At 44.8% G+C, this 21,729-nt stretch overlaps 2 protein-coding genes across 2 annotated transcripts in view; one reads left to right on the top strand and one right to left on the bottom strand.

Annotated features, from left to right (window-relative positions):
• T265_00485 (hypothetical protein) overlaps nucleotides 1–21,729 on the top strand; it is a gene marked incomplete at both ends in the record, with an annotated part of 75,498 nt that overhangs the window by 5,978 nt on the left and 47,791 nt on the right. Inside the window, 2 exons of the mRNA XM_009164289.1 lie at nucleotides 296–465; nucleotides 882–1,189. Coding sequence (XP_009162553.1) covers nucleotides 296–465; nucleotides 882–1,189 — 478 coding nt within the window. The remainder of the gene's footprint in view (nucleotides 1–295; nucleotides 466–881; nucleotides 1,190–21,729) is intronic.
• The window catches only part of T265_00486 (hypothetical protein), a gene marked incomplete at both ends in the record, with an annotated part of 50,162 nt that overhangs the window by 20,959 nt on the left and 7,474 nt on the right, over nucleotides 1–21,729 (bottom strand). Inside the window, 2 exons of the mRNA XM_009164290.1 lie at nucleotides 9,981–10,151; nucleotides 20,265–20,345. Of these exons, the coding sequence (XP_009162554.1) occupies nucleotides 9,981–10,151; nucleotides 20,265–20,345 (252 nt within the window). The remainder of the gene's footprint in view (nucleotides 1–9,980; nucleotides 10,152–20,264; nucleotides 20,346–21,729) is intronic.

Below are 21,729 nucleotides of genomic sequence, written 5' to 3'. Positions count from 1 at the left end.
GTCACGTGGGTCCATGCGAGTGGTCCGTTTCGACAATTGTGCCACATTTTCCAATGTGAGCGGTGGCCACTATGAAGAGCACTGAACAGCCGCCATTCAGCAAGACCATGCACACAAACAGTGACAGTTGAGAGAGACACACTCACAAAGCCCTACACACACACACACACAAGTTTAAAGCCTTGAACACAACCAATGCGACAGTAACAAGGGCGACGATAGCTACGACAACAGCGCAGCGTGTGAACGAGACCGTGGAACCAATGGTTACACACACACACACACAAGTATACAGCCTTGAACACAACCAATGCGACAGTAACAAGGGCGACGATAGCTACGACAACAGCGCAGCGTGTGAACGAGACCGTGGGAACCAATGGTCTGGACAGCTGCGGGCCTATCGTTTGTCTTCAGTTGAGTTTCTCACGCTCTTTCGCTGTCATATTTGTACCCGGTGCGTTCGTAAGTCTCCACTTATCGGCTAGTTCGCACAGTCATGCGTTTGTAGCAGAGCAAAGCATTACATGTGCATTCGCGATTGGGCTCTGTACCACAGAAGAGGGCGCACCCATCCGATTCCACCGTTGCAGGTGGCCAGTAAACCGATTCTCAGTTGGGCTTTTGGACCGGCCTGTTCCGACCGCACCGTGTCGCAACGTCTCCAAACGCTGGAAGCCAAAAGACATCTGATTAGCGGATGAAATATCCGCTGATGCTACTTCATATCCCGATGAATCCTAACCTGACGAACACACAATTCCCGCTGCTCCCTCCTTCGACAACATTCACTGATCTAAAGACGGAAGTGTACGGGACAGATCCGACCGTCAATCAAGGCAAACGACCTCGCTATTCCTCTATCTCTCCATTGTACCTAGGACTTCATACAACGGATACTAGCTCGATGCCATCAAGTACCATGTCAGGATTCACTTATCGTACAGGAGTCTGTCAAGAAGATGCGTTCCGTTCACTACTTGAAACAGACCTATTCGGATCCGGTCCACCGGAGGTGGCTGAAAAGGAAAACATGCGTGCAAAAATCATGTTGGATAGCTGCAGTGAGTTGCTTCGTTCGGAAGAGGTTCTCACCTGCAAAGTTGAACCACCAGCAACGTTCTCACCTGCAAAGTTGAACAACAGCACCAGCAACAACAACAACAACAACGACACCGAGCATCAGCAAGTGACCTAGAAGGAGTACCGTTGAGCTTTAAAACAGAAATTAGCTTCGAAAGTCAAACGGACAGAATCGATTCAGTCGAACACCAGGATGAAAGTGAGTTTTGAGTTTAGTTTCACCAGGGGCGTACCAAGTATTAGTTTAACTCAGCAGTAGAAATGGATGATAGACAAGAATCTCTATAGCTTGTTGGATACGTATCATACAGAGCCACTGAAACCCTAAAATTGGGGATCCCATGCATTTTCATCGAAGAGCGTTTTAGGTAGAGAGTGAAGTGAAGAAAGGAAGATTGCTTCCTTCAAATACCCAGTCAAGAGTACGGGAATGTTACGTATGACAGCAGGGTCCGTCAACGAAGCCTCCGTAGTTTTAGAGATGTCATTGCGTTGCTGTAGCCCCTTACAGATAGGCTTTCTTAGTGAAAGGGCGAGATGGCCCAAGTGGTTAGAGTGCGAATTACTGACCGGTGAAGAAAGGAAGATTGCTTCCTTCAAATACCCAGTCAAGAGTACGGGAATGTTACGTATGACAGCAGGGTCCGTCAACGAAGCCTCCGTAGTTTTAGAGATGTCATTGCGTTGCTGTAGCCCCTTACAGATAGGCTTTCTTAGTGAAAGGGCGAGATGGCCCAAGTGGTTAGAGTGCGAATTTACTGACCGGAAGGTCCGTGGTTCCAATCCGACCTCCGCCTCTCGACTTCCCCTGTCTAGGCTTGGGTAACCTGGCGGTATCCCAGCCCTCGTGCTTCCTTCGGGTGGCATGGCAGCTAGGCACCGAAAGGGTGCTACAGCTGAACGCTTTGCTTCTTTCTTGGTGAAAACCTCATCTCCTTTGTAGTAGGTCTCATGGAAAACAGGTAACGACGCTTACTAAACCACTCAGCTGGGTTTAATAATCACAGATCATACTGCTTAAAGAAACACTAAGCTTTTCAAGGTCCTTTTTGATCGCTAGTCATGAGTGGTAAAGAACACATGCTTAGCGTGTGCGTAGTTTTTACGCTTTTGCGAACAGTTTGCTGGTAGAGTGCCACCGGAATGTTTTGATGTTTATTTGTGCGGGTAAACAACCATAGCCTAGAAAACTTGCTTGACTATTTGATTTGAATTGAACCAATCAAATATTGGGTGGTTCTGTGTGAGAAAAATGAAGGCATGAGACTCTTTTACTGTTCATTATTAGTTTCACTTACAACAGTGTGTATGATGATGATCACATCTCAGTCCAGGGTGTTTACAAGCTTGAGTCCATCCAAACACTAAAGACTGTCACTCTCCAAAGGCCCTACTTCCAGACGAAATCAACCCTCAGTAACGACAGTGTTTGACTGATCCTCGGAAGTGTATTTCATTCCATCCCGAAGCCATCGCCTAGCACAGGATGTTAAATCTGGTTGGTCGTTTGAATAACTGACCTAATCATAAGTGCTCTCAAAGTCATCGCTTTCCTTCTGGGGGAAAAACCACTCGTTTCCAGAGCGTTTACAGTTGACATATTCACTGGCTTTAGGAACACAGCTCTAATCGCATTAATGACAACTGACATATGCATGTGTTATGGTACATTTCAATGCCTCCCCCAGCATCGATCGAAACAGAATACACTTTTTTGCGTCCGTAGTCGATGCACTGAGACTTTGTTAGTGATTCTCCAATCTGATTATCATTACAGAATACGAATAGAGCCGGAACTAGTAGCAGTCACGTGCTCGCAAAAAAATTAGGCCGTGAGTGTGGTGCTAACTAACTTGAGTTCCCGGACTATTCTGTCCGGGTTTGCGATTATCACCTTTTTGGGTGGAAAAACGGAAGCATTCATTTGAACGTTGGAAAACTTCATACTTTTGTTTCACAAAGTATTTAGTCCTATGGAGTTTTGAATGTTGATTGAATAACTTATAACTGCTGAAAACTCTTCAACAGCCCACGACCTTTTTCGCTCTTCTTGGGGCTCATCAGGTAGATGCAGTCCCCGAGTTTCCGTTAACCTTGTCTTCTCCTTGAAGAAAACCATGAACGAGAGATACGGTTGGGTCTCTTGTGAAAACCAAAATGATATGCAAATTACTGTATTTATCTAAAACTAAATTTGGCAACATTACGGGACATTAAAATGCCTTTATCGATTTGGATGTAGAGTTTTGTTCTGACTGAAATTAATCAATGAAACAATCGTTTGCATTTAACAACGAACCGCAACTTTTGGAAATATACAACTGTATTTCTGTAAGGATTGGGGTGGGCACTTAAGGTACTCTAACTGAACAGTTTACATCTAATGTGTCGGTATCCTCAAAACCTTTGTAGATTGGGCACCCACACTTATGATGTAACCGTTTGAACCAGCCGCTACTCGAGAACGACGCTTCGTCTGAAAAGGTCACACCATAGGCCATAAAATTTCACGTTCCCACACTTTTGCCAACTGTCCTTGTCGGTCATACACACTGTGCATGGAATATAATACCGCTGGAAAAACTGTACGAAAAATTAATCTGTTGTGCCCATTCCCACGCCTATTTTCTCTGTTTGCGCGCACCCAAAAACACGTAGGCCTGGAGCGACGGACGCACACTATCTTGCACGTGTGTTTGCGCGCGCAAGCGTAGACAAGTGATGAGGATGATGAGTTTGCCCCATGTCCAAGGGGTGAGAAATAGTATCTGGGTTGGGAGAGGGACTTACAGCTGGTGCGTCGTTCGGACGGCGTGGGAAAATGGTGAAAAATGTTCGTCTTCGCTGTTTGCTGGGAAACGAGACCCATCAATTTCCCAACAAACGACGACTTGGTATGTACACGTTCCACTCCACTCGACATTCACACAACACACGGGCACCTGGTTTTCTCTGTAATGGAGATGTTGCTTTCACGAGTATGTGTGCGTAAACATTAACGAATCGGGGACATGAATAGTGTGTCTGTAGCATGCCCCCACACTGCCCTCAACAGCTTGCCACCAGCTATCACCATGTAAGCTGGCAGTAACTTTTCAAGTCACAGCTTATCTGGGGAACTAGAACGTTAATCGAATTCGCAACCTGCTGAGACGCGGAATTTTATCAAGCTTCATACAGTACCCCGGTTCTGTGATCTTTGGTCGGCTGTCTTCATTTGGCCCTTGGAAATTTCTATACTGGGTAAGTTAAATTCTGATGCCTAGGTTTCCACACAAGACCGTTATCGAAACTCAAAATGCTCCGTGTCTAGGACCAGATAGCGTGAGATCTTCTCTTCCCTGGTAGTCGTGTTCAAGACTTGACCATTTGCCTGTCCAAACCGCAGTCACCACTTGCCATGAGCATTTATTCTCGGGGACAGTGGGGATTTCGATAGCAGGAACTGCACTCCTGAACTTGGTAAATCATTTTTATCTTAAGGAATTAACCTTCCCCTGTTTTTACCTCTTGTCGCCTTTCATCCGCACTCAGACACACCTTGAATCCAACAGATAGATTTCCCTAGCCGAATCTCGCGTCTAAATTGGTCGTCTCTATTGTCAGCTTCATCCACTCTTCCGAGCTTACACGTTTCATCTGGTACAATTTGGCATACTTTCGTATACAGTCGTCCAAGGAATCTATACAGTTTGGATTAAGTTTGTGGGTTTCGACATAGCTCTTATTTGAGCCTATTTTCTTTGACAACCATGGAAATCTGGCATGGGCAACTGATGTCAACCGACTTGTTGTAGGAAGGCATATCAACCATAGACTATTGACCACACATAGCATCATTCAGACACTCGAATCCCACCACAATCCGCATGGAATCACTCAGCTCGGCACGTCTGTCCATTGGAGAGCTGTCCAACAGTTCAACATAAAATCGTAAAAAAACAAAGGTAATAGAAGCGAATTAGAAATGTAGTCTCTGGAGGGGAAGAGGAGCAAACGAGTATCAGTTTAATCAGACTCTCCACATGAGGACTGACAACCATATCTTGTGGAATGAAAAATTACAACAGGAAGTAGCAACCCAGTGGCTTTCCGGCTATTCACAAACTAATCGAGCGCTCTGTTTCTGAACTGTGCCCTTCTATCTATGTCTTGCGTGACTCAAATTATTCAATATTTGGCAATGGTTGTCTCAAGCTTCCGAAAAGCAAGACAGAACATCTCCCTTCGGAAGAATAGGTCTGGATCTATAGAACACTTCTTTACAGAATAGTAGTACCATAACAGTAAGGGGAATGTTTACTTTCCTCTTTACTCCGACATATTCGCACTTATGCATCATTCAATCTTGTGTTTGCGGCACATTACTGACCCGTACTCTGGAGCAATCATTTCTTTAGTTCTTTTCTCAGTAGTGTCTGTTGATAGTCTTAGCAGATCTGGAAGACCTTGATTGAGCTGTAAGTGAAGTCAACCTGTTCCGAAAAGCTGAGACGCTCTGTGTAGCTGTTTTATTTTTGCTAGGTTGGAACTCACAAAACTCCCGAGATATTCTAACCGGCGACCTTTCGGGCTAGTAGCTGAAGAGGAAACCATCTGGCCAGGAGCGGTTGATCGGCAATGTGATTAGCTGGAACTTATGCGAACAAGATATAGCGCCACTCATCCCTCAGTTACGCGATCATACCATAAGGTCGCGGAATACGTGGCTCCTTGAGTGACAGGGCTAAAGTTCCTTTGAAAATTCTAATAATTCCTCATTTTACTAGCACTTCCTAAGAAGCTGAAAAGTCGTCACTTTAGAGGCCGTTCAACATGTGATCGTGTGACTGAAGAATGGGTAGCACTATATTCTGTTTGTCAGAGTGTTAACTAAGCGTGCCACTAAACAGCCGCTCGTGGCCGAATAGTTTTGCCTTCTACTACCATCCGTCGGGTGACGAGTTCGAACCTGTCTCTGGAGGTTCGTGACGTGCACACTCCTGATGAATCCCGAAAAGATGAAACTGCCGTACGGTACTTCTCAGCTTTTCGGCACTGACTGAATTTATTGGATGAACGAAAGCTCATTTGGGCGGTTTTCGTTCATCAGCCAGATTGTTCCTCTGATCGCTCCTAGTTTAGTTGCAGTAGGACTTCATTGGCATGCCAGCAGTTATCCTCCCCTCATGGTTGGATTTGAATAACCACACACGTCCGCATAACCTGCGAGGACGTATTTCGTGGCCAGACTGACTAAAGGTCACATGAACATATCCATATCCAAGCGCCAACGACTGTTGTCCGTTTTTCATTATTCACCCATCTTCAAATTTAAGTAGAATTTCTTGGTAGTTTTAGCTGCTCAACCTAGTTTTCAGTGCGTCAGCTGGCTAGTGAATGTGTTTAGTCCGCCTAGAATGTCACTGTCCTTGAGTCAAATATGGGCCTTCCATCGTGACCTCTAGAGCTTCGATATACCGGTCACATGTATCGTCTCATGTGAATTCGGAAAACTGTGATCCTCGAAACGAAACTTACATAACAACTACGTATGTCAACTGACAGAACCTGATAGTACGACTGACCATAATGGGGTGTGTGCAGATTTGTGGACTGGATGAGTGTTCTGCTATGAACGTCGGACAGACTAGGTACAGCGAACTCATCCACTGCAACACAGGGACTGCAGTTACATCTAGCCAACGTAACGAAGAAAAATATCACGACAGATTATGGAGAAGAGTTTTTGTCCGCGAAGTCGTTCGTCGCTACTGACTGTATCTGATTTTGTAAAAGAATGTAAAAAGGTTTAATGTAAAGATCTAATGTATACAGGATACTTATCATACGTTCAGTTAAACGCCAGAATGTAGAGTTCACCATAACTTTGCTTCTTCAATGAAAAAGGAGTGATGTTGTCATGAAACTGGTCCGCATGCAGTTGTTATTCCATACTTCTTAGCTGGTGGTCGCATGGACGGATCAGTCTTCCAACTATTCATGAGTGAACACTCTTAAACATCTACGTTCCTTGGAGTGGATTCAAGTGGTGTCTAGAGTTACCGATTGTTTCATTTATTGTGCTCGCGGATCCCTGAACTTGCCCACAATCCATTTTCTAAAACGTCTGCTAGTGCCGATTTGCGATAGGTTTGGGAATACACCGCAGCAGTTCATTCGATTGCTTTATGACGATAGCAGTGGGAACACTCCGTGGTATTGACATTCATAGTAAAAATAGCCACGAAGATCCAAAATCAACTGAACCATACATTAGATGAGTCGATCAGAAACAAGCGGCGACTTTACACGTCTCGCAACTGTTGCATCATAGGTTCTGACTTCGTATTCCTCCTTGGGTGCACGAGTGTCTTTCATCTTGCTATACTGCGTGCGCTCACAACGGCTACATGAACTTGTTATATCTCGAAAGAAAGAATCCAGTCATTCGTTTAAAGAAGTCCAACGTTTTGATAACCAACGGCCATGCTGACCGAAGAAAAAACGATGACAATACTAACGGAACTGAGGGGAACGTTGAATCATTGATGAAATTAGTTTCTGCAATGAAGCGGCTAAACAACATAGGAGTGCACGCCCTTCGACTTTATCCGGATTATGGCTTTTCATGGTTATTTCGACCTGAGGAAAACGACTCTCAGACAGCCGCCTTGATTCCCTGGGTACAGTCTCTTTGTTATACTCTGTCGAAGTGTCTAATCCTTCTGCAAGTGCGCCACTTGTACTCTAAGCATTGCCATGACTGAAAGTATTTGCCTTTGAAAGACAAAGCTGATATAAACAGTGAAAAACAACGTAATCCCATTGATCACAGAACTGAAAACAAAATTTCTTGGGATCCAGTTACATCTAGTTGAATATAAAGTCGTAAAAGCCAGGCAGCCGTTACGGCAACTACAAGGAAAGTATTTTTGACTGGTATTCCCAAGGGGCAGCCTCCTCACCCGCAGTATTTTTCATTAGCTACAATTACATCTGTATTATCCTCGAACGACCTCCTTAAGGATGCAATATATTCCCTTTTCTACTCATTGCTCTTTACTGAGAGGTATGTATAACCACTATTTGATAATCAAGTCTGTTTTAATGGTTCCGTAATTAAGATCAGGATCACGTCTAACGGGACAAACGCTAACAGAGTAATAACTCAACTATGGAAACTGGACTCTTCCGTTTTTGAAAACGGACGGGATGATTTGATAATCAAGTCTGTTTTAATGGTTCTGTAATTAAGATCAGGTTCACGTTTGACGGGACAAACGCTGACACAGTAATAACTCAACTGTGGAACCTGGACTCTGCCGTTTTTGAAAACGGACGGGATAACCTTATCAGTGCTTCGTGGAATAGCGGTACATTGGTTGGTGGGTGCATCATTCACGTCATGTGACCGCAGCTATGTGGCTGTTGACTTGTGGTATTCAAACGTGTACTTTGCTCCTGTAGCCACTGTAGTACCTTGTTATAGTTTCTAGAAGGATATCTTAATTCCTTTTTTCGTCTCAGTCCGTACCAAGCTATGGATCAACCCTTCGAACGCTATATGTTCATTATCTTTGTGACCAAACTCTCCTCCAGGAGCACATTTCTTCTGTCATGGTTACACTGAACATAATGAGCGAAACGTGTAGTGAAATAAACGATTCGACTGTCGATTTGATGTTTTCGTTTAATCGTCTTGCGTTCCCTGTGATAGTCTTCCAGTCAAGTTTCACCCTAACTTGGAGCTGGCATGTTTACTACGACTGTCACAGTCGTAGTAACACTATATCATCTCTGAATTGTTTCCCTTCAAAAATCGAATTTGATTAAACGACGTGTGTGCTAAACACAGGTTTCATAGCACTATCCATTGGTCAGCACAAGTATCGCTCCTTTTGCTGTCACCGTTAGCGTCGATGTCATGGTGAAGTCATGCGACCACTCGTGTGTGACGTCTAGTTCTCATACTTCCGCGTATCACCTGAAAATAGCTTGAGGTCACATGGATGTCGTTACAGCCCTACATAGTCAGACGTCAGCGAATTCTTCGGAGTATCGTTACACAAGCTATACATACAGGTGTGCATCGGCTTGTGAATTGTAACGTACTGTCACTTCTGTTTTAGGTACAAATCCAATAATTTGGCCGAAATTCACTTTTGTACTAGCGAAAAAGCATTCGTTTTGTGGCGGATTCATATATTTTGCTCGAAATCAGTTAGCCACTGAAATGCATATCAACTTGTCAGCTTCTGTATTTGGTGTAGTACGTGGCTCGACAGAGCGTAGAACCCTTACTACAAGGAACGAAAAGAGTACCGTTATTGTACGAACTACAAACGTCTGAAATGCTTGTCAGCTTCTGTATTTGGTGTAGTACGCGGCTCGACAGAGCGAAGAAGCCTGACTACAAGGAACGAAACGGATTACCGTAATTTCGCATGCATTATTGCATTGTACGAATTACAAACGTCTAAAATTGATAGGGAACAAAAATGCAGCATATGTTATAAACACGTTTCCTATGGTCCCTGAAGTTGAGAATGATACAAACGGTTTCTCGAAAGTTATTACGAGTCCTCTCTATTTAAGGTGCAATGCTTGAAGACTTGAGTGTCACCGTTGAACCGGTCTCTCATCTGCATGATAAATTGGTGTCCACTTGAGACTCAACAGATCTTCCCATTTATGCTGTTCTTTTGCGTAACTCAAAGACACTGGGTTTCACGTTGTTTGGTCCCGATCAGTAATGGGAGGTCACTTATGATTTGAGTACAGTGGAACCAAATGCTTCACCGAAAATTGCCGGTTTAGGAAACACTGATCACCTAAGGTTCTATGGATGTATCTGTGTCGATGGATCGATTATTCCATACTGGATGGATTGTACAGGTGGTGAATAGCTCACCTACCCGACGGTATTCCGGGTACGGAGCCCACATCGTGCTGGTGTGGAAGCCGCGCTTCACATTTACGTGTGACGGAAACAAACCACTGCGCTCTCCGCGTTTCTCGCTTTCGGGCCACAAATGTGCGAACGGACGGGGCGCTTCGTTGATCTCAGAAGCCCTGGGCACGAGGAGCTTAACGACAAGACATAGCCAAGTTGTAACGCGGGCGCAGCCAGAGTGGTCAGTGTTACAGCGAACGAAGGAACGAAGATAATCTTGTATCGATGCCTTAAAGTATGCTTCGGGAACAAACCGGTGAGGCCAGAAGCAAGCCCCTCCATCAATGATAAAGCGGATAAAGACTGCTTTGCCTTAGGAGTATTAGTCTTCTGGACAGTGATATCTTTACTTCACCCCGAAAACTACTCTGATGACTCGCAGCACACGATTTTCTCAGCCTAGTAACACAATATCGGTGTTGTTGCTCTTCGACTAACTACTAACCTTTTCAAATGAAATTCCGTAAGAGCTTAGACTGGTTTGGTATTCAGAAGATCAACGAGGTTAAGAAGGATAATTTTCTTTGAAATGAAGAAGTTTGAGAAAAAAATTAACTGTGGCGTTCTAGGGATGAGGGCCGCCGACTCAGTGATCATGCGACCAGCGATCAAAAGCAGAGTTTTAGAACAGTATGCGCGGAGAATCAGTGAGCATCGGTTACCAAGGTGTCTGCAAAGCACATGAATTCGTGTGTGGGCAGCACTCATGCATGCAGAGCTAAAATATGATTCTACTCTCTGTTGAGCTGGTGAGTGTTACTCAGATCAGTTTCTATCATACAGTGCCGATGAAAACCAATGCCAACTTTCGGGGTTAACCGGGATAGGAAGGGTCTGAAAGTCTGAAGAAAGTCAGTTTAGAATGACAGCTGAATGAACAAGGGAGATTTTTGGACTGATAACTACAACAGTAGAAAACAAGTTTGTAATCGATATTGCTGAATATGGGTAGCTCCGGTGCGCTGCTTGGTTTTCGGTCTGTTTGGTAAGCTCGTTAAAGACAAACAACCAAGCTCGTGTCCATTAGGCCCATAGAAATGAGGGTCTTGGGAACAAACACTGACTTGTCCCATTACAGTTTGATAAATTGATCTGAACAAGGTCAGTGAATAGACCAGTCACACACTCGACGTGTGAATACAGCACTGCTGACTTCCAACCTCTGTAAGGAGCGGGATCTTATCGGTACCGTGGGGTCTTCAGTGTTGAGTCACGGTACTGTCTACAGTGACCTCGTCTGGAATAGCCAGCTAAAGGGGCTGAACAAAGGGGGTAGCTTTTATAAAGTATAACCCTTTGGATGGATCGTATTCGTCAAAATGTGTTTTTGGAACCAGGCACAGTAGTTCATTCGGAGAGATTATACCTCCAGACCAAGACAAACTGTACGGCATACTGCAGACAACCAACCTGGCGGTAACTCAAGGTAGGCGAGTCGCCTGGAAGTTTCACTCCATTGGTCAATAAATCACTAGGTTTAAACTATCTTTAGTAGTGCTTTGAGCCATAGGAATCAATCAGATGGTGCATGCATCTCATCACTGTCCGGCAATTTTGGTCCTGAGGTTGGGTTACGCCCAAACAACAACTGTGGGTCTTTTTACCGTGGACAGTCTTGCCTGTTCAAGTGTCCAGTTTTCCTTTTATTGTTCTCTTTTTCACTGCGTTTGGTCAGGTCAAAAAGGTTCGATCAATCTAGTCGCACAAACGCTAAAACGGGCCTAAAATTGACCCAAGTGTTACTCCTGTCCTGTTCGTGCTCATAGCGAGTCTGGATATTAATATGATTCGACTGTGCTCAATTATCGGAGCATAGGTTCGAAACTGTTTGCTCACTAGTTTGAACGAAATGATAAGTACAGAATCTCACCAAATTGCTGCATTAAAACTGTCTGTTGTGACCAATCACCACATCGATTTTCAGCATTGTCACTGCGGTCTAGCGGAGTCAGTTCAATGGGGTTTGACTTCAGAGCTTTTCTCGTTTGAGTGAAAGTTCGATTTGCCGTAAAGGTCCAAATGAGCAAACCTGAATCATATTGCCTAGAACGTAGTCGGCGCCCTGGTACATCTAATTGGCTTTATGACAAACCAATCCGATTTTACGATCATCAGCACACTGAAACAGGCTGATTGATGTTTACCACGGACTCACACGATGACACGTGTATAGTGGAAGCTGCACCGTGAGAACGATAGAGCGCACACATTTGGGTCTGTTGCTGCTTCATTATGGGTGTTGCTTTGTCATCGCTGGCCAGACAAAAACGTGGCGAGGACTGAATCGATGATCGAAAGCCGCACTGACCAATACACCGAAAGCACACTCGCTTAGGCGCCGTATTTGACAGCCTTGTGTGAGCACACTTCACGTGTGCACGCTCCCCCACCCACCTACACCAACAGACCAACTGATTTCGTCTTGTCAAGGTCCCGCTATACTGGGCTGAACTATATTAGCTCTTGGATCGCCGCATTTAGTACATCGGTTCTCGTCTGGTGCGCGCGTTGCTGTCTCTAGTCTGACTCAGGATTGACGCCAGTGGTGGTCAAGTCGATTGACCTCAAATGGAGAAAGCATTGGGAGTTACATTTCTCGGGCAAAGTACCTTCGCTCCATTACCGTCCGTCTCCTCAGTTTATCGTAAGTCACCTTCACTATTTGTGCCCCAAACGACTAAATGATTTAGTCAGTTTATGTTCGAATATTTACATATCTGTAGTTCATAGTATCCTGTGTCTAGACGCATGGCTCAATTAGCAGCAAACATTTCTATGCAGTTAACTGAGTCGTTGACGGTGAAAGAATGAACGTTTTCTTCCAAAGTTTTTAAAAATGTCTCCTGTAGTAATTCGATATTTACGTTCAACGAGTAGTGGTCTCAGTGTTTACTGTTTTCCCAGCTTCTTTCGAATGAGATCAGGACATTAGCCAAACACTCGTCGTATAACCCCTGGATCTTCAAGCAAGTTGCTTGCCTTAGGGATTTAGTAAGGATGGCATTGAATACCCGATATTAATTCACCTAATTATTGCATATTTCACCATTCACATCTACAGAAAGTTTGTGGCGTTGGGGCTAACAACGATAGTGATAGTCATTAGGTTGCCTACTGACAGTGCGAAATGAGCCTGACAGCCAAAGTCAGTATAGCAGGTGACACGGTTTTTCCATGTGAATATGAAACATAGCCCGTCGAAACACAGTAATTTCAACGTAGACTCTGAAAAGAAGTAATTCTGTACTGGTGGAGTTGCGTGAATTCTTGAAAGGGTTAATCGTTTTTTGTGTGGATTCGTAGTATCAGGTTATTATGAAGCGCATTAGTTCCCTTCCTTCATGAGTTACTGAAGACCGTACCGTATGCTTTATCCTATTCACGAGCAAGCTCCGTGTTTGGTAGAAATCATTTAACTAATTGGCAATCGAGAAACTCTACGGTGTGTTGACTACGTGGATATGAATAACCAGTCTGGTACGGCAATGGGTTCCTTTAAATTTCCAGACCTTATTGACCGACCTCAGTAGTACACCATTTTCTGACTGTACTTCATTGTGTACACGAGTTCAAAGCTCGGGCTTAATCGTTCATGTCATGGATGGAAATGGGAGCCGTAAGGCAGATCGGTCGACCGAACCGGTATATTTAACAGGCATGTAAGTCTATCCTGGAACGCCGTATCATCAATGAGACACTAAGATGCAATAGCTATCGTGAAAAGTAGGCAATCGAGAAACTCTACGGTGTGTTGACTACGTGGATATGAATAACCAGTCTGGTACGGCAATGGGTTCCTTTAAATTTCCAGACCTTATTGACCGACCTCAGTAGTACACCATTTTCTGACTGTACTTCATTGTGTACACGAGTTCAAAGCTCGAGCTTAATCGTTCATGTCATGGATGGAAATGGGAGCCGTAAGGCAGATCGGTCGACCGAACCGGTATATTTAACAGGTATGTAAGCCTATCATCAATGAGACACCAAGATGCAATAGCTATCGTGAGAAGTCGACTGAGCATCCTCGAGCTGAGACAACATCAAGAACAAAAGCTAGGAATTCCACTTCATCTAGCTGAGAAGGGAAGCGTCACAAACACGTGTATCGAAAAAAGTGCGAATGCCGCAAGCTGCAAAGTTGGGACTGTTGTTGAATGGACTACACCGTTACTGCCGCTCAAAACAGCGCGACCCTTAAAGATGTTTATTCATTCGCCTGCACTTGTTGCTTAAACTAACTTACGTATGATGAGTAAGACGGACCAAAGCATGAGGACTGTGCTCTACTGATTTATTGATTGAAGCCCCAGTAAGCGCTTGACGTGAAATTAGCTTATTGATTTAGTGTACTCAATCATCAAGCATCTGCACTGGTAACAGTGAAACTCACTGACTTTTACAGTCAGTCGTTTCCTCGTTTCCTCATGCTACCATACCTGCGCACAAGTCGTCCGTACTGCCATTCCGGCAAAATTGCAATTGTCCTTTCTGGAGTCGGACGCTGCTCATATCCTAAAACTCACCAAAAAATCGTCTTCCTTCCATCCGCATCACACTCATTACTGTTTTTCTGGTCGAGTTTTTCTGTAATCTTTTCACTATGCAGCAAATTTTTCTGTAGATGGAGGGTACCCGCCCGGCTGTAGACTACCAGTTCAATGTTAGGGAAAGTAGCTCATCGCTGTTTGACCAAGTTTGACAATCTAGACCATGGGTAGTGGTACAAACTCGAACGCAAGCCCCAGTGGCGTATCACTAAATTAAGTTGGAATGGAATGCCTCTATTGATGCATTCAAGAGATATCGACTACCGAAGGAAAAGCCTGGGTAAACCAATCGCGTGTGACGGACGCTGGTGACTAATCAGATATTGATACAAACATGAAATCACTTTCGGGAAGTACACTCATTTACAAACTAATTCGGCTCTGACGGTGGATTCAACCGTATCCCAGCTGAATCTCTCGTTTATAACATTCTTCAGATGAATGTGCTGTACAGAAGCCGCCTCAGGTTTTAGTCGTCATGATATTCGGGATATCGCACCATATTTTCTCGAGGGAAGGCTACTTACAAGGTTGCTGAAGGTTGTACGACAGCCTACCACTGTTTTCGCCCTTCTTGGAGCTCAGCGGATAGGTGCAGTCCTATAGCTGCCATCAATGCTGTGCTCTAACTAAATTACATTGAAAAGCAGTTTTTAAAAAGTGTATTTCACGAACCTCGTAGAATTCGGGCTCATGTAGAACATAAGGTTGACGGAAACTCGAAAAATGTACCCGATGATCCCCAAGAAGAAGTGGGCTATCGAGGAGTTTTCAGCAACTTTATGAGTAGCATCTCTTTGGTAAATCAGCTTTCTTTACATTGTAGTATTCGACGAGGGAGCTTATCCTGGCTAACGTTACCATACCTACTCGAATTGTACGAAACTACTTTGGAAAGTGGCCAACTTCTCTAGGAACTTGTAATCCGGACGGTCACTCGATTGCGCCTGAAAGTGATAACCAATTAACCTACTTTGTTGTATTTTCACCCACTAGCCGTAAATATATCCTCATAGCCAACCTCTCGAAGTGCAATACTCTTTTCGACGCGTTACTCTGGGTGAACCAAATGCTTACTTCCGTACGGAATTTTCAATGAGCAAAATCCCTTTAGAACGCCACAAGTTGATCTATAAGGAGTAACTGCCTGCCAATATGAAGTGTATTCACAAAGTGAGAGGTTACCATCCACAACCGCTCAACCGAAACGGCAGGTGTTGTATTGTGCGGTGGCCGAGCTATTGGGTTAGGCCTGCACTGCGCCTGCCAGACTACGCGATAGGGAGAAGACAGAGAACTGGGGACATAGCTGTCTCCAGCTGTCTATAAGACCCTCTGCGTAAATATATGGGATGACTAAACGGCCAAATATGGTCGTTCACTTGTTCGCTCCATACAGCCAATGGTGGTGTTCCGGTCGTGAACATTCTCAGGCCCAGTACGCTGGTCGTGTGTTGCTGGGGCGTGTTTGGTGGGAGCCGCCGACTCACCTACTTTCCGGACATGTCGAACCGATGGTGACCTTGGGGATGCGTCACTCTGTGCACATGTACTTTTTCTTCTGTCTGAGCGCGCCCTGACAGCAGGGAATCAGCGGAACCAAGCAGAAACCTGCTACTAGCACAGTCAGTTCGGTCGCGACCGCTTCACTGCAAGTGATTGCTTCAGACAGTTTAGAATGCACAAAAACAGCGTAACACAGAACGAGCATAAAGGACTCGTTTGGCTTTCCGTATAAGTTTTGAGTTTTTAACGAAATGGGCTTTTACTTAGGGATTGGCTGTCTCCAGCTGTTTATACATTCAGCGGTATGTAGGACTGGCTGGCTTGGTCTACGTGGTGAGTGTAACTCTCTGTCTCTTCCGTTGGCCGAAGGTGCATCTCTCAACGGCTAGTTGCGCTGTTAGTCAGCTGTCACAGTACCGGGTAGCTGACTGTGTGAATGGATACATTAGTCGAGATGGTGATTTGCATACCTCTCTCTCAACCCAGACTCTACTCCTGTGAAGTATCCAGTCACTGATGTTGAGCAAATCACCCTGTTGCGTGGTTGAGGTCGGATTGATCTCTTGATTGGAATGGTTTCGACTGGAGATCGGGGCATTATACCCTAATACACCAAGACTAGTGTGCGAAATCCCTTTTTTAATACAGAACGTTCAATAACAAGTTGAAAGTAGTAATCACTTATTGTACAGAATGATATTCAATTGTCTTAAACTTTTGCAATGCACTACCCATAGGGTTGCTGAAAACTCCTCGACAGCCCAAGACCGGTTTCGCCCTTCTTGGGGCTCATCAGGTAGGCGCAGTCCCCGAGTTTCCGTCAACATCATGTTCTACTTGAAACCAAATTGCACGAAGTTAGCGAACATACACTCATTTGCAAACTAATTTGGCTCTTCGAGAGACTCACCTGGAACCCAGCTCAATCTCTCGGTTTTGATGTCTGAAAAATTGTTCAGAATCATTCGGAAAGGTAAAACGTAATACTTTCTTGCGAAGTCCCCGTTATAGTTATTGCGTACAGCAGACAATAAAACGAGTCATATAAAGGGTACTGTTGTTCGAGTGGCGATTGACCATGCCACTTTTTCATAATGTGTAGACGGACGTGGCAAACACTGAGTAGCACATTCGGTTTGATAAAGTGACAAATTTACTTCTGTGGGTGAACCTATATGAACAGTGTAGATATGTTTTGCAGTTTGATGCTTTCGCACCTACACTCACTATAGTAGTTTAGTTCAGAGCCCTGATAGGTTCGAGCTTAACGGGATCTGCTTTGAAATGGAGTACTTTTAGTTGTGACCAAGAGCGACAGCGTTGGAAACGTACGTCCACAATCGGTCGTATATTCGAATCGGTTATCTCACTGGCCTTCATTACAACGTCACAGGAGTTCCGATTGAGCTGCGGGATTGACAAAGCATTCTTTCCATCCAAGATGTAGAGGATTTTTCATCCTGGTAGGAACGCCCGTGGTTCGAAAACTCAAGAACACCATTAGAAGCGTGGGGAGTAACAATATAAGTTGAGATCAAGTGGTTATAAAATGCTTATGATGCCATGAAAAAGCACATCTGTTTGAGGCTTGAAACAGGACGTAACTCGGGCCGTACCGAATTCCAGTACTCACATCTATAATCCATCTGTTTCGATGCGGTTCTGACGAATTCTGTTCGTCGCTTGATAATCTTTAAATTAAGCATCCTCTCCCAAGCATCTTGATAGTTGTCATTTGGAGACAGTAACTTTATAAATGAACAAACCAGACTGTTGTATTTAATGATTTATACATTACTTTTGCCTCTGGCATAGGAATGTTCAGCCTAATTTGGTTAGACGAACTCTTTCTCTTGGATGTTGTAAACACAGTTCGGGCTAATAGATAAATTTTGTCAAAAATGGGATGTCCACCGGCAGCGAAATGTCCCAGTTCTCTCGTCTTGTCAGCCGTCTTTCCGTTTTCATGTGTACCAATGTAATTTCCAAACTGGCCGCCATAAATCACAAAATCCCCTCCTGTTCGTTCAAGGTCTAACATCGTACAAGCCTGTTCCCCCCACGAACCGTGTACACAGTGGAACCGCCTCCAATTGCCTCCTCTTTTCGCCCGCCTCCAACCGTTTATTATTCTCGTTTTTTTCGGAATGCGAGAAATAAATGGCCAGTTAATGGTAATATTATAGTTACTATTACCACACTTGTCATGTCTCACACATAGAGTACCCGCTGTTCTCTGGCGATGCGGTAATTAACGACAAACACCCAACGAACGGTAAACAGATTTTCCTTGCGGCACACATGTTATTCGCCTTCGTCTTAAGGATTTGTGGAGATTTTTTCCGCGCACGACAAACAAACAGACAAACGGAAAAGCAACATTACTGTCACGTTCTCAGTTTGTCATACTGCTGTTTGAATGCCAGCCTGTCGTACGGGCGCTCATTGTCTCTAGATAAATCATGGCTTTTCGTATAAAATTGTGCGACTAGAACTTGCGGAGGTATTCGGTTCTTTTGTTCAGCTAGATTGGACTGTTCTCTAAGGGCCTTGGCGCACACGACACGCATGCTTTTCGTTTCCACCAAACCCAAAGCAGTACCAGCACTACAGTTCCGCGCACTGCACCGCTGTGATGCCAGACCAGAGGCTGTCACACTGACTTAGGTGGACAATGATGACTAGCTTGTCACTGTGGCAACCTGTCTGTGTTGTACGCGTGTACCCGTGTAGCCACCATGTGTGCCACGGCTAAATGCTATCTAGGTTGGCCGATGCGGTGGTTGGTTTTTGTTTAGCCTTGGCATTCTGCAACTGGTCAACCGGATCGCAAATACAGTCATGGCAATCAACACACGGGACAGCTGGATGAAGCTCGACAAAGTTAATGTGTACGGATCGCGGCCGGGGAAGCAACCACAGTGGAGCCATTGATACGCAGACCGTGTAACAACAATCCTTGTGTTTATATGAGGATGCGCTGGTCAGCGTGTGAAGTAAACATCCGGTCAAATGTGATCACATAAATTTTGTTAACCGCGCGCATGACCACAGTAGGCAGATCAGCCCAGCGATCGTGACAGGGGTGGGACAGTGGGCTTGTATACGCCTGTAGGGAGTGTCCACGTATTTACTGGGGAACGAGGGAGTCGTACTTAGGTTCTCTCGCTCGAAAGCCTTCTTTCTCAACGGAGGGGATTTGTCGACTGGTCACAGTGATTTGGTTTTCCAAATCAAAAGTTTAGCTAAAGTCAAAGCACCTTATGCTCCCATTATGCCTTCCTGATCCGTGAGGGTTCCCAATAGATGTGCTTATTCGTGTTCATGAGCCCAAACGGAGTTACTTAGAGTGCTACGGAGTTCCGATTGTCCCGCCATTGTTCACTTCCCAACATCTGTAGATAACCAGTGTGTTTTTGCTATGGTGAGAACATACCTACAGTTGGAGCCATATGCGTTTCCGCAGTGCGTATTGTCGAAGTTGGTCAAAAAGCGCCCATTGTATTTCTCAATCGCTCGTTTTATTCCGCTGAACAAGTCACTTACTTTGACACGAAGTGACATTCCATAGATACGGTCGACACGTAGTAGCTCAACTATCTACTGTCATGATGATCAAAAGCTATTTTGTCTGTTTTGTTTCGGAACAAGTTTGTGCACTCCCCCTCGAAGACACGCTTCACAACAGAGCTGGTGTGGGAAAAGTGAGAGATTCCAATTCCATCATCAACCGAGGTGGCATGTCACAGGATGTCAATTTTTTGTTAAGGTGTTTGTATGTGTGCGTGTGTGTGTGAAATTCACGCAGCTCCTTGGAGTTTTTAAAGGTTAAAATCGGTTTCACACCGCATTCATTCTTTGAATGTCACGCACTCATGACAGCGGGAATGGTGCACCTGCAGTGAATAACAATTTAGGAATTGCGTGTTTCAAACAGTTATGTGACCGCCAAGTTCAATGGTTGGAATGATTTGTATGAGTAGTCACCGATCCTCGCTGAGGACAATTCAGATAAATCATTCTGGTAAGCCGTGAGCAGTTTATTGTTGAATATTGTCTGAATAGGCCTGAATAGGCGAGCCCAAACTAAGTTTCATATCTGTATCAATAGCCGACGCTCGCCTGGTCTGAAGAGGGCGAGCTTGAAAATTTTAACCGATAGTTCACATGATCGACCTCTCTCCGCCTACCTGATGAACCTCAGACAGGAGAAACGCATCGTGTGACTGGAATTTTCGGGACTCGGGAACGCCTTTTATGAAAACATTAGTCTTAATGAATAAAAGGAATATGACGTACCAGCAACATTTAATCTCAGGTTTTGAGTTGGATAAGCCACTTCTCATTACCCGGATTTTGTTCCCGTTTGTCGAAATGAGGGCCCTCGGGGGGAGATATATTTTTTGTGGTTTTTGTGAGTTGTTTGTTGATATCAGGTATCGCTCGGATTTGTGTGCCACATTCCATATCCCGGAATACTCCATTTGCCTATCATTCTTTGGGTTTGTTTGATAATCAGTTTGGATACCTTCGCAACACAGTATTGTCACGCTACAAGAAGATCCATTTGGAAAGTACATCGTGGGATGTAGTCCCTTGTGAGAAAGATGACTAACATGAACCACTTCTGAAGCTCCTCGCAGAGATTAGGCCTTATCGTGGCGTGGCATGGCGGGGCGGTTTGGGCGCCTTTGTGACTCATTGAGGTACACTCACTTTAGCACTCATAGAGTTCCCTATGCGAAGTTAATCAGTAGATGGAGTTCTGACAAAACACTGTCATAGCCTACTAGGTTTGGGTTGGATCATGTATGGCGACTTCTGCCTTAAAATCCTGTGCTGCTATGATGGTATACTGGTAATCACTCGCTGACTTGCGGTTGGGATTTTTAGCCAAAAGCATTCTTGATGGCCCTAATTTCTCTCCTGCTAAGTTGTGGGTGCCCTCATAGTATCCCAGTTAGCGTACAACCGCGAATTTCACAACCGACATTACCCTGGTACGACGTCGGTAGTTGCCACCAGCTGGGTCGACTACCCGCTGCATGCAGCGGAACTAGTAAGAGAAAGCAAGCTATTTCTGACACCGCCCTTCTTACGCTTTTGCACATTCCTTCCACCCCAACACTGGGACTGACCGCTTTGTTCGCTTTGCACCACGCCCATCCGTAGCTCCTGCGCGTCCGTTTTCATTAACGAACCTAAACACCTCGAAGTCTAGCGAAATCCACTCATTTGCAAACCAATTCGGTTTTTGCGAGAGACTCACCTTGAACCCAGCCGAATCTCTCGGGTTTTTTGGTACCGATATCTCAGAAACGTTGGTTATATCGGATTCTGCCGGTGAATTAGTAACCAGGTAGCTAGAAGGTTGATATCCGGTTGTACTCCAGTATCTTCAACTGCAGTGGCTTGGCCACGAGCTACACATGCCGAGATATCATCGACCGAGACTAGTGTTGTTCCACGTGCTTTCTTCAGAATGGCGCAAGCTACTTGCTACACAACGTGACATGGCAGAAGGGCGTGAAAGAGATAATAAAGAGTTTGGATGTTGCTGATGTAGGGACCTCATAATGCCTATGACTGGGTCCACTACCCTTCCCCATCCGTCCTCCCTTTAGGGCTTTATACGTAATCAGAGAAAGTATGGAG

The sequence above is a fragment of the Opisthorchis viverrini genome (genome assembly GCF_000715545.1).
Source record: "Opisthorchis viverrini unplaced genomic scaffold opera_v5_5, whole genome shotgun sequence".
Lineage (NCBI taxonomy): Eukaryota > Metazoa > Platyhelminthes > Trematoda > Opisthorchiida > Opisthorchiidae > Opisthorchis > Opisthorchis viverrini.
The sequence above is the reverse complement of the archived record's forward strand: the minus strand, read 5'-3'. Positions and strand labels throughout refer to the sequence as shown.